The 26,060-nt window shown below is 32.9% G+C and overlaps 2 protein-coding genes across 2 annotated transcripts; one reads left to right on the top strand and one right to left on the bottom strand.

Moving 5' to 3' along the window:
* The first annotated feature begins 8,307 nt into the window (after positions 1-8,307).
* LOC126700676 (protein RKD4) lies at positions 8,308-10,038 on the top strand. The gene is made up of 3 exons (XM_050398886.1): positions 8,308-8,393; positions 8,492-8,990; positions 9,703-10,038. The coding sequence occupies exons 1-3, from the start codon at positions 8,308-8,310 to the stop codon at positions 9,856-9,858; spliced, it is 741 nt and encodes a 246-aa protein (XP_050254843.1). The 3' UTR covers positions 9,859-10,038.
* Positions 10,039-10,697: 659 nt separating this feature from the next.
* On the bottom strand, positions 10,698-12,747 carry LOC126699454 (uncharacterized protein At4g00950). Its single transcript, XM_050397283.1, has 2 exons — positions 11,956-12,747; positions 10,698-10,920 (listed from the first exon to the last, which is right to left on the bottom strand). Exons 1-2 carry the CDS (start codon positions 12,511-12,513, stop codon positions 10,828-10,830), a joined length of 651 nt encoding a protein of 216 aa, XP_050253240.1. The 5' UTR covers positions 12,514-12,747; the 3' UTR covers positions 10,698-10,827.
* Positions 12,748-26,060: the final 13,313 nt, after the last annotated feature.

Below are 26,060 nucleotides of genomic sequence, written 5' to 3' on the forward strand. Positions count from 1 at the left end.
ATTTGTTTTCTCTTGGGTGTCCCTAGTCCATTTGCTTTCCTTGGGCTTCCTTGGCCATTTTCTTAACTTTGCATTCCCATGGGTTTTTATTGAGTTCTTTGGGCTTCCCAGACCTAATTACATTATTCTTCATCCTTGGGGCTCATGAGCTTGTCATCAATCCCTTACTTTCTTTGCTTTCATTACTTTGAGTCTGTCGTGACCCATTCTCACTTTTCCATATCATATATTGCCCATGGTTTATTTTATTTTCTCTTTCCAGGTTCCTTTAAACCCATTTACCCTCTCAAGGCCCATTTGTTTATCTCATGGGTCTGTGATCCATTATTCCTATCGTTTGGGCTTAATGAGTTTTCTATCCATTTACCAACTCTTTTCTGTCCGCGTTGCTGGGCTTCTTCTTTCCATTTGGACTTCCAAAATGGCCATCAACAGACTTCATATTAAAGTCATTCTTATTGAAGACATACATTTCTAATACTTAAAGTTGTTCTTATGAAAGACACAAACTTATAAAATTGAAAGCCCTTCTTATGGAAGACAATATCAATCATTCTTGACTAAAAACTAAAAGATCATTACATGAGGAAAATCATTTAAGTGCATGATTAAGGGGACAAACTTAACAAACCGATGCATACGGCTAGACATGTTCTCTCTCCTTCTAGTTGTACCCACTTTTCCCTTTCAATCATGAAGTTACCATGAAATGACTCATAATATCATACTGCACCATTGGACTCACTTCATCATGCTGTTGAAATATTATGTCCACTGCTATTATATAGCTGGAGCTACAAACTATGAAGATAAATCATTATATTTTTATCTCAAAAATTATACTATTGAGTATATTTTAATTTATTATCATTGTACTGTTGTACTTATATCATTCTGCTGTTGGAATGTTATCAACTCACTAACACTATACGGCTAGATCCACAAATCATATAAAAAACAAAGTGATGATGTACAACTGGAGTCAGAAACATACAATATAAGTCAAAATCTCTCTATCTTTAAGATTACATTATTAAGTACATGTTAATTCATTATTATTGTACCGCTAAATGCAAGTTACTTTAATATTATCTCACTATTTAATAAACATGATCTCACTAATACTTTATTAATGAATATACATATTAATAAATCGATCTACCACCGTTGCACATATATTATTTGGACATGAACCACCACTAAACACATATTTTTTGGAAATGAACTACCATTGGACATATATTATTTGGACATGGGCCATTGCTAGACATACCTTATTATGTTGAACATGAACCATGAACTGCAGCTGGATATGGACTATTGGACTCATCCCATTATGGGATATATGACACTTAATTAACCACTTTCTAATATTGGACATCACTTAAGAAACATAATAATAACATATCAACTCACCATTTAATCAAAACTATCATGCTAAGCATATTATTTATATATTTCAACTATTATCATGATTCTGAGACTTTGGACCTTATCTATTTTGTAGGCTTAAAATGCACCGGAAGCCATTGGTCTATGTGACCTAATGTCGAGTTCCGGATTAGACTCTCCAAAACAAATTTGGACCTAGCAAAGTCACACCTCCAGCGAAAGACATGTGGCTACGCACAAAAAACCGCCCCTGACAGAGGTTTGTGTATTTATTATTTTTTTTTTTTATATAAAAAAATGTAAAGATGCAAATTTTGTTTTGTTTTGTGTGTTCATGTAAGATTCTTAGAAAAACAAATCCCATTTTGAGAAAATTGAAAAGAAAAGCACTTGGAAGTAGAGGGGGAAATATATAAATATATATATATATATATATATACACACATAAAAGGGAGAGAAACTTAGTTAAAAAAACGAAAAGAAATGGATACAAGATGATAGTACTTTTTATCATTTGCCTTTTTTTTTTTTCTTCCTAAAGCCAACGCTAGCTCTCTAATCACCATTAATGTCAACACTCTAATTCAACAACAACTTTTGAGTCCTTTAATGAGAGCCACGAGCTTATGGTTGTTGAAGTAGACAAAAAAAAAAAAAAAAAAAGAGTAGACAAGTAGAAGAGACCGTCAGTTCAGTATTTCGTGGAGCTAGAGAATTCAATTTATTATTTTCCTAGCCAAAAGTGTATGTTTTTTCAACTATAGAGTGTCACATTAATGTGATGGAAGTCAACAATTAGAGCATGATTAATTATCCCCAAATTTAATGTAAATCTTTCTATTTTGACTTGCTCTCCCGTTGTGATGGAGTGAGAATAGAATCAATAGATAAGGGATTGGTGAGATTGATGTGAAGGGGTAGGGATGGCTCTTTTTATTGGAGTAAACTCCAAAAAAAAATAATAATAATAAAGCATTTGGATATAAGGCATGTCTTGAAATCTTTTATAAAAAAATAAAAGGTAAAATACTATTTTGGGTCCTAAACTTTACTAAAAGTTTGTGTTTTGTTTATAAACTCTGTAAAATGTTTTTTTTAATAGTATAGAAATACAAATAAGAATGAAAAAAGAACTTTTTCAATAGTTTAGAGATGAAAAATAAACTTTTAGTAAAATTTAAAGACATAAATAAAACATTTTCAATAGTTTAAGGACGAAATATGAACTTTCAATAGTTTAGAGACGAAAAATGAACTTCTTAAAATTTAAGGATGGAAAACAAACGTTTGGTAAAGTTTAAGGATCAAAATAGTATTTTACTCAAAAATAAAGAAATAAAATAAAAAGTCATGTATTGAAATGAAAGACAATTATGAATTTGCTTTATTTGTTTATGAACAAGTTTTTTTTTTAATGATTCACATATAGGATTTTATAAACAAGAAAAGATAAGTTATAGAAAGGCAGCTTGCTCCGATACGATAATATTTGATAAAGAAGAAAGTTATAAATAATGTAACAATTAATCTCATGAAAAGTTCAATATTGGTTTATGATGAATGTTGACGACATGCTTAATATATCCAAGTTGAACGAAAAGCTAGTGGACGGTTGAGTAATATGTAAGAATTTGCCTTTTGATAGAAGAATAATAGCTGGAAACAACAATTTTGATATTCAAAAGGTGAAAGATGTAAATTTGTTATTTTCTTTTCATTCCCTATTTTATAAATTTCCAAACACATTAAAGAAAATATCAAAATATATCATATACTCTTAAAAATCATATCAAAGAAAATACACCACAATCCATTTCACTCAGTTATTTTATGATCTATCTATTTACTCCATTATTTTAAAAACTTCCAAATACCATGGGAATAATTTAGAAAAAAGACTAAACAGAGAAGGCCCTTAAGTTTCACATTTTGAACAATCCTCTGTCAAAAAGCTTTCAAAATGGTGGACAATAGGTTAGAACAAACCCCTCTAAATTTAGGTTTGTATAAGCTGATGCAAAACGGTATTTTGAATTTAAATAAATATTTATAAAAAAGTTATGAAAAGTTGCTATTATGAAACAAAGTTTTGAGTTTTGAAAATACGCTTTTAAGCTTTCAAAATGCTTTATTTTCATATATTCCTTGATGTGTTCTGTATAAACTTTTCTTACACAAATCAGAATTGTTGGAATCAAATTAATACTAAAAAAATAAATAAATCAGAGAGTGAGCTCCACGTTAAGAGATGAAGATTTTAGAGACAATATGAAGGTTGGTGAAAAAACGTGAGCTTTGGAGTCACTCATCAATAGTACTTGGTCAGTCAGTGCACTACTCAGCAGAAAGCAGCAGCAGACTCCATCATTTGAAATTCGAAGTCTCCACAGGACGCTGTCAGCAATCATAACCCACATGCACTCTTCTCTTCCATACTCAACATGTTTTTGCCTGAAAAGGTGTACATGTCAATTCATGATGATCCATCAATGCTTCAAACTATTTCCCATGGGCCTAATCTCATGAGGATTTAGGAGGAGAAAAAAACAAATTACTTTTAATTATGTCAATTTAACCTTAACATTTTTATTTATCAAAACCTCTGTTTCACTTTTGTTGGATTCTGTGTGAAAAATAAAAAACCAGTACATAAAAAGTGTACTAGTTTAACCTTCTATTTCCTCACATTAAAGAGAGGGGAAAACTTTATCAATACCTCTCTCTCTCTCTCTCTCAAAGTTTAACAAAAACAATCCCACCATTGTCTTAAACAAAAATTAGTGTTGTTATTGTGTGTGCAAAATGGGCTAGAGGTTTTTGATTATTACACTAATATAGGTGTGAAATATTATTTAGCACTCTAGGAGTACAAAATCTTTGAAATTATTTAGTAATTTCCTCATCAAATGATAAATCTAACTCTATTTTTTAATTTAATTAGTGGTATACTTTCTTCTAAAGAAAATTAGTTGTATACTTTGAAAGTGTGAGATTTGAATTACACAACTAAAAATATAAGATAATTTGTCAAATGTATACATTTATAAGATTTTTTTTCCCAATGATTTATGAACCCCCACAAGCAAACAAGGAGAATGGGATAGACTTTTTATTAGTTTTTTAATTTTTAAAATCAAGTTGATAGACTCCTATGATTACTTTTCCTTTCCCAAAACAATCTAATTTTGTCTTACCAATAAATAAATACTATAATAACAAATAATAATCTTAGTTCGTGGGTCCAACTAAAAGAAAAGGAAAGAAACATTGGTTTTATTAGGTTGAATGTATGGACTTTTTTTGAATCCATGATTTGCAGAGTGACAACATTAATTTAGTTTTTATAATAAAGTACTAATCAGTGGCGTGATTGGTGGGAATCATATGGGTCCCGTAGAAGAGACTAGGAATGATGATTCTTCATTCTTATCTCGTGCGGACTCATCCCCTTGTCCCTTGTGCTGCAGACTAGACTAGCCTAGCCGAGTTGACTCAGTTGAGTCTCTCTTTCCCCATAGCTAGCTAGCTTAGTAGCTTGCCTTTCACCTGGGCCTGGTAGATCTTCAACTTTCTAAGGACTTGGGCTATATCTTTGATTACTTGGATCCAGTGTATATATGGGCCAAATAAGGCAAAGCCCACAAGAAGAGGTCACATGGCTCATAGAAGCCCAAACCCATCAAATTGAAACAATCCTTTTTCTTTTCGGTTATTAGTCAATAAGATTGAGGCCACTTCTTTATAAGATTATAGATCCTATAGCCCATGTTGCTTTTGTGCCAAAATAGGTGAATTATTGAGAATGTTGTGATTATCAAGAAAGTTATACACAACTTTAGTAACACAAAGATAGAAGAAAGGCTATGTGGGCTTTTAAGCCTTTTTAAGGTAGATTTCCAAAAAGGCTTCTGATATAATGGAATGGAATTTCATCTTTTGAAACAATTCATATTGTCTATTGTCATTGCAGTGCATGCCTAATTCATTATGGTCATTGTTATGGCCTAAAATGTATTAAGGCTAATTAGGCAATTACATATCTCAAACAAAATTGGAGATTTCGGATTCTTCTTCTTATTAGAAGCCAGAGTGTTGGGGGTGAAAGGTTAACCCATCATTTGCTAAAAGGTCTAACACAAAATCACCGTAATTGGGGGCCAAATTCTAGTATTGATTTCAATCTCGACCTCAATGCATATATGCAAGTCCCATGTTTACAATAACTTCCTCTCTTAATCCTTGTTATCAGGTGTGGAAAAATGGTGAGTCAAATGACTCAAATCTATCAACTATCAAGCATAAAAAATTAAGTAGAATATGATAACCACTATGAATTTTTTTTTTTTTTGAAATAATTTTTACTAGTGGTGGAGGCCGATTCAAAATATGGTTCTACTCATAAAAAATATCTAGTAATATTACTGAATTTTAAAACTCTTGTCATTATTTTTGGGTGAGAAATTTAAACTTTAAATATCTCCTTTAGAAATACTAAGCAATTCTGACTACTTAAGTTACAAGCCTTTTGGTAACTCTCGACAATTTTGACATCGTGACCATTTGAACAATCAATATTCACTAAGGCCTCCTTAAATGTACATCAAGATAGATTTATGAGATCCAATTATAAGTTACAATCCTACATATGCAAGTAATAAAGTCCATAAATGTATAAACAAACAAAGCCAAAACATTCTATTCTACCGTTTTAGTAGTCGCCATCACCATTCAGAATGTGCAGGTAAGAATAGTAGGGAAAGTATATGTATAGCGATGTATAAATGGGCCGCCAATGGCGGTTATGACGGCTCAACCCATTAATTTTTTTTTTTTTTTGAGAAGCCAACCCATTAATTAAATACATACTAATACTCAAAAACCCCTAAATCGGAATTAAGATAAAAATGATGAAGAGGGTAAGTGAACTCATGTGTATTAGTATGATAATTAATTCATTTTAATGCGAATTTATGCTCTCAACCTCTGTAATTGTGCTGTAACCTCCTCTCATTATAGACATCTTAATTTGGCATGCATGTATGTGCCAATGTTGATGCATACGGCTAAGTGCAAACAAGATAAAATTTTAATTTTTAATTTGAATAAATTTTTATACTAATGGCTAGGACTATCCAAGCATAACCCGGACCCGAAGGATCCTTCTGACCCGAAAGTCACCTAAACAAGTCACCTAAACATAAAACTGTTCAATCTGAATGCTCAGTCAGTCAACAACAATTCCCCATTGTCAATCGTCGATATCGGTTCAAGTGACTGGTTTCTTGTCTAAAGCACCAACGACTTCGACTCCAATACGCATATTCCCACATACAATCCATACCTTACTTATGTGTTAAATTGTGATTGGATTTTAGCACATTCACGTAGGTCCACCATTGATACTTGAACATATTGTGTCAGCTTATGCACTAATCATGAGTTAACACATAAGAAGGGTGTGTCAATGAGTGTGTCCATATATAGTGTTATTCCTTTGTCCAATGTTGCAAGTTTCAGCATTCTTCATTGGTGCTTCGTTGTGTGCCGCCACAAGGTAATCAAACTTTTTCTGAGAAATTCAATAAGATCTCGATCAGATCTTAGCCAAAATTGGCTAGATCTCTACCATATATGGCAAGATATACGCTCGATCTGACGAGATCTATGCTAGATCCAGCAATATCTACACGAGATCTGGCTAGCGCCACAAAAGCTCAAGCGTCAACGATTCCGACCAGATCTGATAGCCAGATTTTCGTTTTGTGGCAATTAGAAACTCATGCAGTCATGGATAGCAGCAGGTTTGCAATCTTTAGACCCACAATTTTAAAGTCATGTTGTTAGTTTTGCTACTAAACCCGAGTCGGATCGACCCATAGACAACCCTAGCCATTTGGTTTAGTGGCACCTCCAATTATATCTTAAGTTTCATTATTGATATCTCAACTTATTTCCACAATAATGAATTAAGTTCCCTTAAAATATGGTGAATAATTTGGAAAATGATACTCTTTATTTGATATAAATTTATTTATGATTAAAATGAGATATTATAAATCTAATAACATATCTAGTACCAAACTATTTAAAATATTAAATTAAATGATGTGTATATATATAATCTAAATGGTAAAATGGACTTGAAATTAAGAGATCCCAACTTCATACTGATTTTTTTGGACATGCAATGTTCTAATAAAGGTGGGGTTTTAATTTCTAAGAAAATTATGTAACATGCATGCATGAAAAAAAAAAATAAAAGACTTAAAGTAACACTAAGTCATCATGTCTCTTGTGTGTGTGAATAAAGAAGTTTGCCACCATTATACTAAATATTAGACTTTTTTTTTTTTTTTTTTTTTTTTTTTTTGCTTATCAGCGTATTTCACATTCAATTTTGGTTTTCCCATAATAATAAAAATTAGGTAAAATACAGTTTAATATCCTTGATATTTGGGTTAATGTCAACTAAATTTAAGACTTTCAAATCGATCAACTTAGTCCTTAATCACTATGAGAAAGAGGAGAAAAATGAGTAACAGTTTAGGACTAAATTGGATTTAGAGACCAAATTGGTCACTTTTGAAAAGTCTTTAGATCATATCATAAGTTTTTATTTTTATTTTTTGGAACATGTATACATGCATATGGTATAATTTACCATGTGAATGTAATGTACATGCGTGTGAAATCAATATATAAAGAGATAGTAAAGCATTAATTTAGCACGAATGATACATACCCCTCTTCTTGATTGGTAATCGTTCACTATTAAATATCACATTTACTAGATTCCACCGAGAATGTAACCCCCCAAGGTGTGTGCACGAACTTCAATCCATCTCATTCTCAATTTATACCTTTGTGTTTTCCATTCATTCCCTCTCCAACACACACACACACTCCCTCTCTCAAATGGGTTCTATCCAAAATGACATTCCCATAAAGATTGAGAACCCACATGAGTTTGACTGGGTATACCAGGAAGAACATTCTAAAAAGTAAGATATATATACTAAATTTTGTATTGTTCGGTTTGCTTATTATGTACTCACTATGCAAGTTTTCTATTTTGTGTGTGTGTGTTTTTTTTCTGCAGAAACTTCGAACTTCCCGCACTAGACAGCTACTTTGACGAGTTATCTGACTCGTTTCCATTATCATATAGCTACACAAAGCAACTTCCTTTCACTGAGTTCCAAGACTTTGAAGATTTCCCTTATGACTTTTTCTCAATGGAACAAGTACAAGACTTTGCATCCCATTTTGACATAGATCATGTGGTACTCGACCAAAGTCCTGTTAACCCCATTACAGAATTTGCTCCTTCTGGAAGTGAGTCTTCAGTGATAAGTCAGAGTGAGTACGCAAGTTCTGGCAAGAGTGAAGAGGAAAAAGGGACAAGTAGTAGGAGAAAGAGAACTACTTTATTGGAGTTGGATGAGATACAGAAACACTTTGATGTCCCAATCACCAAAGCAGCAAAAGAAATGAATGTGGGGTTGACAGTGTTGAAAAAAAGATGTAGGGAGCTAAACATCATGAGGTGGCCACATAGGAAGATCAAGAGCTTGAATTCCCTCATCAAGAATGTTCAGGTACGTGCATGCATGTCAATTTTTGGGTCCAGATAGGTCCAATATGTATGGGTTACTATATATACAATTGTCATCATTATGAGTCTCGAAAGTTGACAGAATAAGCCTTTCAATAAGGATTTTTGCAACCTTCTGTTCTGCTCTGTGTTTGTTTACGGATATGCCTCAAAGGGTACTGACCATATTGATCAAGTTCAAGGCTAAAGAAAATATTGTTTTGTTGTTTGATTGTGATTGGATTATAAGTTTATAACACATTGTTTATTGTGTTCAACATGCATATTTTAGTGAGGAATGTTCTGGTCACTGCCAAAGCTTTCATAATCTTTGAATGTCATGCATTGACAATTTGGAATTTGTGGTTGTTTGGCTACGAAATTTCAACTTCGTCTACTGTAAAAAAAATTTACTGTCAAGATTTTTCACATTAATGTTCAATTGGTATTCTATTTCCTAAGGTAAAAAGGCATGTAAAAATTGTATTCTTCGTAGTTTGAAATTTTTATTTGGATGAATGATATACTTGACTAGAAAAAAAAGTTAAAAATTTGCCTTTAATATTTTCAGAACAAAAGATTGGAGTTAGAACTTCTGGTGGTTGAGGTACATAGAAGAATTGACAGATAATTCCTGTTTGATGTTTTTATTTTCAATCTTTCATATTCATGACTCAACAGTCAATGTCTAAAATTGTTTGTTATATGTATTTTAGGATTTAGGTTTCAAACGGGAGGCAGACATCTTGGAGGATCAGAAGAGACTTCTAGAGATACTGCCGGATACGGAGCTGACTGAGGAAATTAAGAGGCTGAGGCAGGCTTGCTTCAAAGCAAACTACAAGAAGAAAAGAATGGCTATCCAAGCTTGACTACCTAGTCATTTAAACATAGAAAGAGAGAGAGAAAGGTCTAATTAATAGTTTGTTATCTAGAATAGCAGAAATGACAATACAAGTTCGCAATCGTATTGGGAAATGATAAGATAAACTTTGAATTAGTCTGTTTAGAGTTTAGGCTTTGAAAGCATAGAAATATTTCTGGCTTATATTGTGGGATTAAGTTGATGTTGATATTTGCTTAAAGACTATAGATTGTGCTTTTCAGTTCCAAATATTCTAAGTCAAGGAAAACTCCTTGGCATTATTTTTCTTGCTTACTTTTCTGATACTATCTAGCTATTAAAAATCAGACGCGGTTGTAGACTTTGTCAATTGCCCATATACAATGTATGTCACCAATATCAACAATCTAATCTCTACCATTGGAGTCAATGATCAATACCACTAGTTTTCACTTTTCATTCTAACACAGTAGCCTATTGGTACATAAGGGATAAGAATTAAGAGTCAAATTTGGCTAATAATACTGTTTGCTTGTTAACACTATAGTAGCTTAGTGCTATTTCAAAGGAGAGAATCTTGATTCTAAAATAGTAATATTTAAATCTTTCTCCCTCAATTGTTATAACAAAATCCATTTTAATTTTTCTTGCATTGAGAACTATAAATAACAATAATATATATATATAAAGCACATCTCTACACTAATAAATTTTCTTAGATCTTCTAGTATATTACAACTGAGAAGTGAAAATCCTATTAATCCTTTTTTTTTAGCCAAATATGCTATTGATGAATTTTACACTGATTTTCAGAATAATTTGGTAGCAATTATTACTTGTTTTTATTGTAGAATGGTGCTCCATCACTTAAAGTAGAATATACATATAAACATATTATTGAATTATTTTGGAGCTATATATACAAGGTTTCAAAACAGAATTAAGAGGACCATATATTTATGGCAGCATGATTGAGGAGCTAGGAGGGTGGTAAAAACTAAAAAGTCACAGAGTGAGAGTCCCTCTTTCTTAGTCTTTCTTGCCTACGTCTCCATGGGACCGCTTGCTTTAAGCTTTCATAAATGTTTGCCTGCAATTATATTATATATAAGGTACGATTAAATAATTGAACATGAATGATTAGAGAAATTAGTCAACCACCTCGTTAGAGATAAATTTTTTTTTTTGTTAACATTTTTTTAATACATTAAAGAAACTTTTTCTTTTGTTAACATTTTTTTAATACATTAAAGATCTTTGTGTTTTTATTTTCTAGAGGAGCCAAAGAGGTTTACCTTAGCTATATTAAATTATTAATGCGCATTAAAAATGGTATGAGAACACAGAAATTTGCTGGAAAATCAGTTTGAAGGAAAATGATGAACAATCTGTTTGTGTATGTTGAAAACAAGAAACACAAAACGTAGCACATGAATTTGCACCAAATTATGATTATGCAATTGTGTTCTGGATGGCCTTGTTCAGATTGGAACATGTAGCATCGTTCTGGTTTTAAATGATTGAAAAAATTTAGCCTATAAAAAGCAAAAAATAGAAAGAAATAGAGAAAGCTTTCTACAAAATTGCCATAACCTATCACTTTTTTTTTTTGAGAAGACCATAAGCTCTCACTTGGTTGCAATTGAAACCCCTTTAACGTGTTATGGAATGCTGTTACTTGTTATAGCATGCACTACGACTATGAGAGCAATTAATGTATATATTCACAGGTAAACATCGACAATCAATTAAGCCTTAGTTCCAAAACTTTATAATCAAGATTATCAAAAAAAAACTTTATAATCAACAAACTAGTCAGACCATATTCACATGTACCAAGTAAAAAAGAGAAGAAAAGAAAAATGCAGAAAAGTGGGGGAAAAAAAAAAAGCTTCATGACATGACAAGAAAGCATAAAACCTTAAAATCGCAACACAACCTGCAGATACACAAAACAACAAGGAAAGTTTGGCCTGATCCTTGATTAAAAATCATAACTTTAACTTTTTGTGACACAGAAACTCATAATCATACACTTTTTTTTTTCTTTAAATGGTAAATAAACATGCAATAGAAATGTGTAATTCTAATTCATGAGACACAGTAAGGTTTGGAATGAACTTACCAAAAAATGTGGCTTTGTGTGAGAAAGATTCGAGAAGCTCCCAGACCTTTTCTTAACCCTTGTGATCTTCATCTTTGTATCACCACCACCACCACTATCCACCACCGGATATGATGAAAAGTCGAAAATACCCTCAACAACCTCCTTAGTCTTCCTGAAACTCCCCCACCTCATAGACCCTCCTTTGTCTTTAGCCAACTTCTTCCCCACCAAAGCTTCTGGGCTCCTAAGTGAAAACCTGAAAGAGATAGACCGGCCCAAATAAGGTCCATCCAACACCGTAGTTGGGGAGGGTGTGTTGGTCATTTTGCTCTCACTCAACAACAACCTCGGAGGCAGTTCCAAGGATCTTACACACTTGGGTTTGGAACTAGATTCGGTTGTTGTTTTCGTGCATGGCCTAGGTTTGCCTGGTGCTTCCTCCCACTGGAATGGAACCGAAGCTTGGATTCGGGGTGGTGGTGTTAACGTTCCTGTAGGCTCGGGTGGGTTGCTTGGGAATGAGAAAAGAGAGAGCTTAGGTGTGGAGTTTGCTTCGCAGTCTGCCTCGGACCCCATTGATTTTCTTTCTTCCTCTATATCTAAAGGTTTAAGCTTTCTCTAAAAACTCAAAGACCCATTTCTCTACGAAGAAAAATATGCATACCCAGTAGATTATTTTGTCTTTCTGTTATGTGGGTATGTGAGTTTTTATAGAGAGAGAAAGTGAGTTTTTAGAGAGAGAGGTTGAAAGGTGGTGGGGAATGAGAATTGTGACGGTCACAGGCAAACGCTCCTGGCGCTTCTACTTCACGAGAAATTGCGAGGTTTTATATTCATTAGCAAGCCTTTGTTGACGAAAATTTGCACACCCTGGCCCTACCTTTTAGAGAGATCTATGGATCTTATTGGTAAATTGATCATCAACGTTCATTAGCTAATTTTGTCTTTTGAAAAGTCATATATAGCTGGGGAGGGTTTTTTTGATAAGAAAAGAAGAGAAAAGCAAAGTGTGATAGGTAATTTGTAACGGTTAGGTAAGGGTCATGCTAATTGACAATTACTACTACTACTACAAGTCACAATAAATATGTATGTAACACACTTTTTTTCACAAATTTTGGCTTGTTTTATGCTTTTATTGTGATTGGTGGGATGTAAATATATTGTGGATGTTTGAGCATAGGAAAAATGATGTTTACTTGACTAATATTGTGACTTTAACAAATTGTAAAAAAGGTTAGTAAAAAGTTCGTTCCTCTGATATTACTTTTTACGGATCTAATTATTGGAATTAAAATTCTTGTCAACGAGCAAAACACTTTGGGGAGGAGGGGTAGTTGGCTATGTTAGATTAATATCAATTTCACTTAGATCACATCAATGTGACAAATTGGGGAAAAAGGTTGTGTCAACTTATTATTGGGGTGTTTGGATAATTTATAGATATTAGTGGAAGTAATAGTTTGTGTGGAAAAATATATTCCAAATGGAATAGGCATAGCGTAGGAAGAAAGTTAGAAAACTAGAGATTGTTTTTTTTTTTTTTTTTTTTAATTTTTTTGCTGAAAAGAGATTGTTTATAGTGACATCAACTTGACAATAGAATCTTACTCCTAAACAAGCTAGATCTTAATCTTGGCAGAAAATTAAAGATGGTGATCCATTATTACATTACATCTGATTTATTCTTTGGTTCTAAATTAGTATCTTGACCTTGGCGTGGCATAAACTTCGATACTGATAGATTTTTGCAAGAGAGTAAAAGACTAAAGTTTCTTGTCTTTTTCTTCCTTTCTGTGAGTCAAATGTTGGATTAAAATAATAAAGATAGCGACTCAAAGGTCATGGAGACTTGTACCTCGGGTCATACACTCATACGTGTGTCATCTAGCTACCTCTTGTGGTGAAGGTGGAAGGGCTAGACTTTGTTCTGGGTTTTTTTTTTTTTTTTTTTTTTTTTTCAAACCTAATAATGCTAGTGTCATTTTCACATTTAAAGGACAAAAGATTGCATTAGCAAATGTAAATCTTAGGTGCCATCTTACTGATTATCATCAGATTTCCATAAAAGAGACATTTCTGTAATGTTCTAATCATTCCTATTCCCATAAAAACAATATAAATTGTTTTGGACTCTGTATGATTTGATATGCTTAGCAGCTTAATTAAGTTTATGTGAGATTAAGGACACATCATGACTAATATGATATAGTGAACAAATGTAATAAGATTTGTAAGCTTTAATTGGTACCATCTTCACAATTAGAGGACAAAAGAATGCATTAGCAAATGTAAATTTTAGGTGCCGTCTTACTGATTATCATCAAATTTCCCTGAAAAAAACTGCTAGCTCTAATGTTCTAAACTTCTGAGTTCTAATCATTCCTATTCCTACATAAACAATATAAATTTTTTTAGACTTTGTATGACTTGATATGCTTAGCAGCTGAATTAAGCTCATGTGAGATTAAGGACACATCATGACTAATATGATATAGCGAACAAATGTAATGAGATTTGTAATTTTATGTGAACTTTGATATCATAAAGAGTGTTTAGATTAATATGCATGAAACATGTATGTACATGGAGGGAAACTTTAGAGGAGACTCCATATTGCTAGATGGCCTGTAAAGTTGAACATGAAAGGTATTTTGGGGCCCAAATAATGATCTCCATGGTTTTTCAGGACCTTTGCTAGGGTCCCTTTTTAATAATCTGGGGTTGTCTTGAATATATATTCCAACTAACAAAAAAGAGAATGAAAAGAAGATCTGTTTTTTCCAGCATGGAAAGAAGATAATAATAAATTCCAGCTCAAAAAAGTCTAACCACTCTGTACCCCACGAGGTCTCCTTTTTCATGTTTTTGGATTATTTCGTGTCATTCACTTCTTGCTCTATTTTCTAGAAATGAGGGATACATCATAGAAAAGAAGATTATAATAACTTTCTTTCATTATATAGTCAACTACATTGTTTACTTTACTCTAAACTGTTAAGTTTTTATGAGCAATATCATGACCCATGATTAATTTATAATGTTCATTCCACCATCTAAAATAAGAGTCAAATCTAACAAATTAGTAAATTTGTTGGGTGATGGAGTGTACTAATATGTCAAAATTGACACAAGTTCTTATTAATTTGCAATATCCAATTGCATCAAACCACTAATTTTGTAACTCTAAGTTTGGATGGTGGCGTGTAGAGATTGCAAATAGTAATTTGAAGTTGATATTTTCATAATTTTATAATTTAGGATGTAATTGTAAATGAACCCTATAGTTAAGGTCGCTAACTACAGTTAGGCTTAATAAGGGAAAAAGAATTTGCACAAAATCACTACAAGACATGATCAAGACACATGTTTTGAAGTTAAAATAGAATGGATGTGAGTCTCATGAAATGAAGAATTCAAAACTGCTTCTCACATTATCTAAAAAATAACATGACATATACTGAATACAAATCCAATTAAGAAACTACTCATTCTAGGTGTTCATTGTTGCTTTCGCCCTGCATCATTTTCTAATCCATAAAAACTAAAGTTAGTCTTATAAATCGATTTGGCAGATATGAAAATCTCATTAAGTTATAAGGAAGAATTGAAACCATAGGGCATGTTTTTACAACAGAAGGATGTTTTTGCATTTTTAACCCACAAAAAATTTGTTGGATTCTATTGTTTTTATTAATCCACCCATGGATATCTCTTCTCTTTTAAATTTAAATTATACTGTAAGAAGTATTTGGATGGAGTTAACTTTGATTCTATAGTGTATGAAGTTCCTTTTATTCAACCTCATTAGATGAAATTCTTAAGTGAAAGTACAAAAAAAGAGTCTCATAGTTTTATTATTGGAATTGGAACACATAAAATCCTATACTTCTAAATGAAACACTTGTAGAACCCGAGACTTTCACAAATGTACTGAAAAAAGATTCCAACAAATCTCATCCTCACAAATGAAATTAATGAGTATTTAACGTAGTCCAAAAAGATAAAGTAAGAGTTTTTATTTTTTATTTTTTGGGTGGGATACTTTGCCCCATTTTTTAATACCAAAAAACAAAAAAAGACAAAATAAAATATCAATGAGGTTTTCAGTGAATTCATTGTCCCACCCACCCACCCACCTGGTTTTATTACTGTCTTGTAGTTTCTTTAAAAATTAAGGCCTGAAACACCAACTTATGGAACAATCTGGGACACAAGCAGAATCCACCACAACTTTCATTGACCTCTCAATCTCATAAAATTTAATTTCCACCACCTCAAATCTATTGAAATGTGCACTGGAGAGAGGGAACAGGTGCAGAATGCAGATGTTAACCATTCAAAGTGAGGAAGTGACTAAGACTAGTAAGCCCATTCCTGCCAGAATCTTACTCCTCCGACATCCTCATCTAACAAATGACCCTTTTTTCAGCTGCCCCTATATAGTCACATCCAGAAGTTTGATTTTCAGACTTTTGTTTCTTTCAGAACATTTATTTCTGATCCAATCACAAATGGAATAGGACATATGAACTAGCTATTTATTATTAGAAAAAAAAAAAAAAAAAAAAAAAAAAAAAAAACAAAGAGAACCATTGTAGCTTGCTAGATGTTCCTTTTCATGGGCAGTAAAACCATGCATCTAAATTGGATTCATTCAATCCTTGGTTCTTTTTTTGTTTCTTTTTTTAGATATCAAGTGCTATGTAAAAAAAAAAAAAAATGTATATTATGTGTTTGGTATATTCATGGGGTTCGTTAAATTAAGTATTTTGGAAATTTAAAATAATATTTTTCTCAAAAATTTTTACATTCATTTCAAACTCAAAACATAATTTTTGAATAGCTCATACAAACACATCTTAATATATGAAATTATATATCATGACAGCAATATATATAACATTTTTTTTTTTTTTTTGTTAGGTAATTGTTTATGCAGGTACAAGGGCTCGATCCCCTAAGCTGAAGGTCACTAAAGAGACTGGATACTACTTGGACCAACAGGCCCGGTGGTGTAATATATATAACATTTGTATGTAAATGTAATAGTTATTGATATAGTAGGGATTGCTTTCAATGATGCAAACCCCTAATCATTATTGAAGAGCTTGAAATTTCAACCTCTACCAAAGTAACATGAAATGCTGCAACTTGTCTCCTAGCTCTAGCTGTCTAGCACCCTTGAACCTTAATGAGGGTTGAATAATACTTTTACATGAAGAAACAATCCTAAAAACTCCATAAACAAAAACTGGCCAAAAGGGACAATATAGGAAGAGAATCTGATCTTTGTCTAATGGCAAATTTTCCAACTAAACAAATGCAAGTGACAAAGTATATCCAAAACTGTTCAATTTTCTTGAGCTGCCGACCACCACCTCTACTACACATCCCTTTCTACTCACATACCTTTCTCACTTCCTTTCAGGCTTCAACTACCACCAGAAAATGTGGTGCTTAAATAAGAAGCAATTATTGACTTCTAAGAATTATTGGAATAAAAAAAACAAAAAAAAATTGAGGGGAGGGGAAAGCGATATTTCAACACAGGAAAAAATATTGTTAATACATTCTTATTCATCCTATGAAAGAGGAGGTTTAGAAGCAATATTTTACACCCCCCCCCCCCCCCAAAAAAAAAAAAAAGAAGAAAATAAGAAAAAAAAGATCAACATTACGTATACAACTTTTTACAACTAAGTTAACAAATTTTTATTAATTTTTTTTAGTTGAACTTATTATTGGTATTATTTTATTATCTATAGATAAAATGATAGTTGTAAAATACCGATGTGAAAACTTTCTGGACTCGTGAAAGGAGTAGCAGAAGTCATACAAACAAATAGTGAAGTGTACTGTGAGGAATCTTGTGAGGACAAAATTCTTAGTATTTAAAACCTCAAAACACTGCTTTATTTGTAACGTATCATTTTGAGATATATCTTTATTTTCTTAACAACTTTATTTAAATATTATTATTTTTCTTCTCTCAGTGTGTTTCTTTCTCTCTCTTCTTATCCGTCTCCCCCTTTTCGTGAACAAAGCTACCACTTTCTTCTCCATCCAAGCAAACCCACAGCCATAACCACACCCACGGCTAGCTACTGCCAGCCACCACCACCAAACACACACACAAAAAAAAACTACCATCCAGCAGCCACCACAGCTACAACAATTGCCACTGCCACCACCTCCCACAACCACAACCCCCAACCACCAAAATCACAAATCCAAACCCACATCCTCATCACCACCAACAAGCAGAAAAAGAAAAATAACCCACGAAAATCACAACCAAATCACAAACCCAAACCCACAACCTCATTACCACCAACAATCGGAAAAAGAAAAACAACTCACCAAAATCACAAACCCGTAATCCTCTCAAAATCACCGCCGGAAAACCCAGCCACATCCGCTGGAAACCACCGCAACTCTAATTAAAAACCCACCAAAACCCATTGCGAGACCCACGAGCTGAGCCACCCATGAACCACGAATTCGACCCACACAAAAAAAAAAAGAGAGAGAAGAAAGGGAGAAGACGGAGTGACAGAAATAGGAGATAGAAATGGTGAAGATTGAAGTCATTGAACAGAAAAAGGAAGAGAAAGAGGAGTGACAAGATATGGTGAAAGAAAGAGAAATATTATTTTAATGTAAAGGAGAGAGAGAATGATATAAAATATTATTATTATTATTTATAACTTTGAAGCTACAGTAGAGTGTCAAATATGACACTTTACTGTAGCTTGGATGCTAAATATTATAGCAATAGCATCATTGATGGAGACTTATTTTATGGTGTGAGCTGTTAAAAAATAACTTTTTTAGCACTGTTTGGTCTCTGCCTTCTCTCATCTTCTATTTGTTGTAAGTAAAAAAACACGCACACACACAACTTTAAAAAATGCAGAGAATTTTAGCAACAAAAAAAAAAAAAAAAAAAATGCAGAGAAAGAAATGTGTACACAAACGCTACAGCTCTCTCTGCTATTTTATATTTTGTTACATGTTATGGGAATAATGTCTTCCCAAAACAAAAAATAAAACGAAACTTTTTTCGTTTTTCATAATATTTTACATAGAAATCCTCAGATTTTGTCCATTGCCACATAACCATCGCATTTAATAGCAATTTAATAAAGATTAATACAACCAAAAGCACAAAACAACGTGGTTTTCTTCTCGAACAATACCCCAAGTAATATTATTCAAAATATTTTTTAAGAATTAGAAAGAATTACGCTACAATGTCTCAATGAGCTATGAGTGATACTAACACCTTTTTTTTTTTTTTTTCTCTTTTTTGAGATGGTATTATTTTTTTATTTATTTTTTTTTTTTTGGAGAAAGTTTTGAGATAGTACTTTATGCATGAGGATGTATCAATACAAGATTTTTGACAACACCTTAATTATTCGTCACCCGCTAATTAACATATGGGTTATGATACATACTTATAGATGAAGGTAATGTATATTATTCATGGCATCTTGTAATCAATGACTAAATCTTAAGCAATTGCAAACATTTAGATTAATACTAAAATTTCTCATTTTAAGCACTTAATCATGATGGATTGATACCTCATACGAGCAAGGTTATCAGGTTTGAGATCCTACATGGGATCAGTGAGAGGGTTCAAGGATCGGCACGAAAATCGTAAAATCCTATTGTGGGGGCCTTTTGCATGTTTAGGCCTTGACCCTTCTGCTGTACTAAGGCTTGTGAATTTGGGGTAAGGGAGTTGGCATTGACCTAGTTTGGATTGCACCGTAGGCCAGCTTATGCACGAGTTGGGCTTACCCAATGTTGAGACAAACTGGGGAGAGCACTGCATGCTGAATGCAAGGTGTAGTTGCGGCTGGACAACTGTAACAGCAAAAATATACCACAGCTGAATATTATAGTAAAACGTGTTAAATGGGGTCACAGTAAGCAACTAACGCCGTAAGTAAAATAAACAGAGCTACAACAGAACAACTTATACAACAAATAGAAAAAGAAGAGAAATACTACAGCATAACATATAGCACTAAAACAAAACCAGTAACATTAATATTGCCAACATAAACTAAAAGGGGACTGTATAGGCGAAATGGTAGGCACAACGACCATATACAATAAGTTTAGAAAGTTACACTAAAAAAACTGGTTCTACAGCCGCATTTAGTATTGTTATATATTTTTGTTAGTATTGTTATATATTTTAACAAAAAAATATACTTTGTTACAGCTTATTGAGCAGCTAATGACCCCTCACTTTTTTTCTTTTTTCTTTTTTTTCCCTCCCCCTAGGTACAGCTTATTATAACCTCACTTTTTTTTTTCTTTTTTTTTGTGGCAACAAATTATAGCAATAATATTTTTTCTTGCAATAAAGTATTTTTAATAATAATAAAAATATTTTATTGCAACAAAACTCTATTGCAATGAAATATTTGTTGCAATAGAGTATTGCCACAAACTTTATCGCAATAGTGGGCAACAAATTTTTGTTGTTGCAATAGAAGTTTATTGCAACAATTTGAAGTTTTTTGCAACAAAACATTTTGTTGCAATAAGGCTTTTTTTCTTGTAGTGATTTGTAATTTGGTACTTTATTAATAATTTTACTAATTTGTGTCAAGAATTACTTTTTTTTTTCAATGTTTCTTTAATATATATTTATAATTATAATTATAGGTATTTTTTTAATCAAAAAGTAGGATTTTACGATTCTCGTGCCAATCTTACGATCCGATCCCTGAACTCTCTCATCGATCTCGTTTAGGATCTCGATTTTGATAACCTTGTTTACTTTTATCTTAGTACCTATTATATATAAATAATACCTAAGCTTTAAGACCTTATGTTCTTCTCCTGATGCATAGGAAAGGGCCCTTCATCTTTATCTTGTTGGCTCCCTTTCCTCCTGCTCTTCCTCTCATCCCTTTCCTTCTTTTGTTTCGCCTCCTTCTCCTTTTTTCTCTTTTCTTCTTCTGCTTGCATGTGCGAGATATGCCCAGCTCTCAACATTTCTTCTACATTAGCAAGAACAAAGTAACTATCTAAAATTAGCGAAGATTCATGGAATCCAACCATGACTGAAAGTAAGACAATTCCAAAATGTAAACACAAATTCCTTCTACATTCCACCTAGGGATGGCAAAATTGGACACGAACCTGACATGACATGAAATTAATGGGTTAGTGTCATATTCTGGTTGATATGACTAACTCGTTTAATAAATGGGTTGGGTTAGTGTCCATTACAGGTCGTTTGACATGTCTGACCCATTTAATTAAATAAATCCTAGGTATATAAACTTATTAGTTGTTATGGTTTATTTTCTTTAACATATTATGATTGATTAATTGTGAAATTGAGATATGTTTTAATTTTGAATGATTATTTGTGATGCAATTACTCGTTAATTCTGAATTTTATATTAAAATTTTATATTTTTTTGGTTTTTCATAATTCAATTTGGTTATTACTATTTTTTTTTTCTTTCATTTTGATAAAATATGATAAACAAGTTAACACGATTAACCCGTTTAATAAATGGGTCGTGTTAGGGTTTAGGAATCTTAACCCGTTTAATAAACATGTCAGGTCAGTGTTGGCTCATATAGTCGGATACTCATGAGTCGACATGACATGAACCCAACATGTGAACACAAATTGCCACCTCTAATTCCACCAAACACCCCTAATAGAATCATTAAAACCCAATTAGTTTGGTTTCTTTAAAAAAAAATAAAAAATAGTTTGAGAGTCCCAAAAACAAAAACAAAAACAAAAAAGAGCTTACCAATGTGAAAATCATGCATCTACAAATTACAATCCAAAAATGCTCCGCTTGCAACATCTATGCACTTACATACAATCAGTTGATTAAAAACACTACATACTAACATCACTTAGTTTAAGTAAAAGTATTTTTAATTATATACTAATATCAGTTTGATAATACCTAGTCAGTGTAAAACACTATAACAATACTAAATCAAATGAATCACAAAAGACCACTCAGTATCAGTATCAGTATGATATGAGTAGTTTGAGCCGATTTAATACACATGAGTTGAATTTGGAGAAAGTCAATAACTAAGGCTGTGTTTGTTTTGGGTGTAAATGAAATTGAGAAAATATTTTACACCCTGATTTGTGTTTGGGTACACATGTAAAACTCGGCCAAACTGAAAACCATTTACTTTAATTGTAAAATTTTGCCCCTTCACCCATAAAATCATTTATACTCTTAATTTACCTTCAAACCCATTTTTACGGACTGAAAACTTGAAGAGAGAGAGAGAGCTAGAAACCCAGCTAAGCTTCAGACCAGCTGCCCCACCGCCACACTGCACAGATCACGTTGCCCCACCGAACCAGCCAAGCTTCCTCTCTTTTCTCTCTTCTTCCTCATCTCTTCTTCTCTTCCATTTTCGACCTCTACTCCTCCATCTCTATCAAACCCAAGCCTAGATCCTCCACACATTGATCTCGCCGCCTCAACCATCCCCCACCAACGCTGTCGCTACCCTCTTTGGTTTTTATTTATTTATTTTAAAATAACATTTGTTCTTGGGTTTTGGAGGATCAGTGGTGGGTTGATTCGTGGGTTTTGATGGTGGCCGATTGGGGGTGGTGGATTGGTGGTTGGGGTGGTTTATGGGTTTCAATGGTGGTGGGTTGTGGGTTTTGCTTGCTCACTCCCAAGTGCAGGAGATCGTAGCAATATAATTCTCAGTGTACCGAGGTCAAACCACAAGGAGCAGGGTAAATTCAAAGACAATATAATTAAATAACAATATGAGTGAAGAAGAAAAATACTTTTGCTTGGTGATTGTTAACAAGAATAATAAAAAAAACTGATTTAAATCAATAATGTAAATACTAAGGCATTGGGGTGTTTCCCTATATCGATATGAAATTCTTTGTGATCTAAGAAAATATCTATTTCATAATTGATTGTTCTTATACAATTAAGAACTTATGATTCGGTTGAACTGAGATAATTTAAGAACGCATGATAACCTCGATTGATAATGCGGTTAGAAAAGTTTTCAGAAAAACTCATTCACTTTAAAACATGATTTCTATTTGAAACTATTAGAAATTCATCTAAACAATAAGAAAAACATGATTGAACTTATTGAAAGCATGGAAGAACTAATACATCAAAAGAAATCTAATTGAACAATCAAATATGTTGTAGATAAAATCCTAGAAAGAATCACATTGAATATTCATACCGTATAGAAGAAACATAACCCCTAGTCCTAGCAAAGAGTTTAGGCTGCCATTAGAGAAAAAAAAAAAGAAATAAGATTTTCTCTCCAAAATTCGTTCTACCAGCCTCCCTCCAAAACCCCTAATGTCTAAGTGTCCAAAGAAAATAAAATATTTACTATTTTAATTTCCATCCAGGTTTACAGCGGTAACTTGTGAGTTAATTGCGGCCTTCAAAAATTGAGAATTTCGAAAAACTCAAAACTGGAAAGTTGTAGATATTTAAGTCACGGTTTCAACCCATCTGACCTTGTGTCAATTGGATTTTTGAGGAGAGAGATACGCCCAAAATACTGATCAGTGCTCAAATCAGATTTTTTCCTTTTCAGATACTGTTTCTTTGATTTCTTTCCTTATTTGAAGCTTCCAATCATGGTAGACGATCCAAGCACTCCAGCTGCACCTCCTTAGACATTTAAACATGTTCCTTTAGCTCCACTTTAATTCTAGTTTGGCCTCCATTCCCTCACAAATTCCTGTAAACTCATCTTTCTCACATAATTTCCTGAAAGTAGAAAATTACACACAATAAATAGCATTTTATTCAAGAAATTATGTAAAGATAAATAATAGGGACTAATGCAAATCATGACTTAATTATACAAATTAAGCATAATAATAAGGAGATAACGCCCATATAAATATATAACAAGTATACATTTTAAGGTGTTATCACACCCCCCAACTTAAATCTTGCTAGTCCCTAGCAATCTACAAAGCACCCATGTCTACTAAAAGTGAAAAATTATAACTAAAATACAAGCCACTTTCGTAGGCTACACGACTGCACTTCCCATGTGCAGCAAGTCTTTGAACCCTTAGGTCACCCTAGTGGATGAGTTTACTCTCATGAGGGTTTGCAGTGACTCTACCCACAAAAGTCAAAGGTTTCCTGAAAATTCCTGCAGCAAATGTTAGTCTGCTTTATCATTATATCATACAAATGAACTTTCAATTTTTGAGTTGGGATACTATTCATCATATTAAAGAGATTTCACTAGCTTCACTTTTGGAGTGTGTGTGTGCATAGCCCATCCAATCAAACCGGCTTTTCCAAACATGCATAGACCAAGAATAATCTAGATTAGAGCCTCTACTCCAAAACCTCTCTTAAGTCATCAACACTTTGAAAGAACACACATAGAAGTAATGGTTTCTCTCTTCAAATCACATGTGAACAAAAAGGAAAGAAGAAGTTTTAAGAATATCACATGAGTATACAAAAACAGCCGCTAAAACAATGGAAAAAGATCTCTTGGAAAGGATGTTGAATTCCTGGAAACATAAGGTTAATACCATTCTCATCCTTAGTTTTTATCCCAAACACATACCAGCCATGCACCTTTAGGATCAAGTAGGACTTTAAGCTCAGTGGTAGTATAATCTTATGGCTAGGTAAAGGCAAACCGCTCTCTTTGAAATATGAGGTATATGAATCAAATGCAGAAAATTCAAGCCAAACCCAACTCATAGCAGTAGCAACCAACTTGAATCAAAATAACCTTTACTCAACCATATAACACTTCTAAAATACATGAAAGATGTGTAAGACACCAATGATTTATTGATTGATTATGTATGTCTCCTCTTTCTTTTTCTTTTTCTCTTTTTTTTCTTCTTCTTTTTGATTTATTTATTTATTTATTTTTTTGAAGAAAAGAGAGACAATGGTGGTATCTAAGCACATCAATTGCTCAAAACTTGAACCCCCATGAGAATACCCATAAATAAAAATGTTTTATGGTATTGTAGAAGTATTTCTCATGGCTCAAATGATGGTGGCAATGGTTAATGTAAAGATAGGCTGAATATTTGTTTAGCTAGTGATAGAAGATTGATGGCCTTAAGCTCTCATCTCCTAAAATTCCACATAAACCAGCATGCCTAAGGACAAAAATAAGTAAGATCATGGTATATCTCCCTATAATGTTTCCAGTAGTCAACCAAAAAAAAAAAATATAGAGATCTTTTACAAAAAGTGAAGCATATGAGAGAAATTTAAGAGTTCAAACAAAGATATACTCTCACAAAGAAAAGTAAGGCTTAAGAACTCTCCCTATGGGTTGAGTTTCAGCTTATATCTGGCTTATTCATGATCCATGCATATCCAACATCCAACCGTCCACTAACCAGGCTATTGTGCTCAGAAGTTTCCAATTGTGCTTTTCATGAAAGAGTCTTAATATAGCAAATAGTATAACCAACTCAGCATTATTCATTCCATCACATGATATAAAAATAAAGCTTATAACTCTACTACATTCAAATTCAAGGTTTTTTTTTTTTTTTTTTGGAACAGAAAGAAAGAAAAATAATGCAAGGTGTAGCAAAAAGTGTAGACCTCTCCCCCCAACTAAAATATTGCATTGTCCTCAATGTATCAAAGCCAAAATAAATTCAAGTATAAAGGGAAGAAGTTACCTTAACCATTTAATTTTTTTTTTTTTTTTGAAATTTCTTTCACACCTGCAAATGTTAGCTCACAAAAAAAAAAATAACAAAACAAAATACAAAAACAAGAAAAAAAAAATAAAACAAAAACAAAAGGCAAAAAGAAATGTAAAACAAATATGGTACAACTTCATAAGGCTCTTTCAGAGTTCACGTAGCATCCCAATAGGAAGGGATCTTCAGTGACATAGTCTCCTCCTTTGGTATAACTCCCCCTAAGAATGGTTTTAACCTTTGTCCATTTATTTTCAAAATCCTACCATCTCTAGGGTCCTCAACTACTATAGCTCCATGGCTAAACACTTCCCTTACAATGAAAGAGCCATCCCATCTAGGTTTTAACTTACCTGAGCCTAAATATGCATATTTAAGACCACCGGGCAGCGGC

This window comes from Quercus robur, chromosome 9, assembly GCF_932294415.1.
Source record: "Quercus robur chromosome 9, dhQueRobu3.1, whole genome shotgun sequence".
Taxonomy (NCBI): Eukaryota; Viridiplantae; Streptophyta; class Magnoliopsida; order Fagales; family Fagaceae; genus Quercus; species Quercus robur.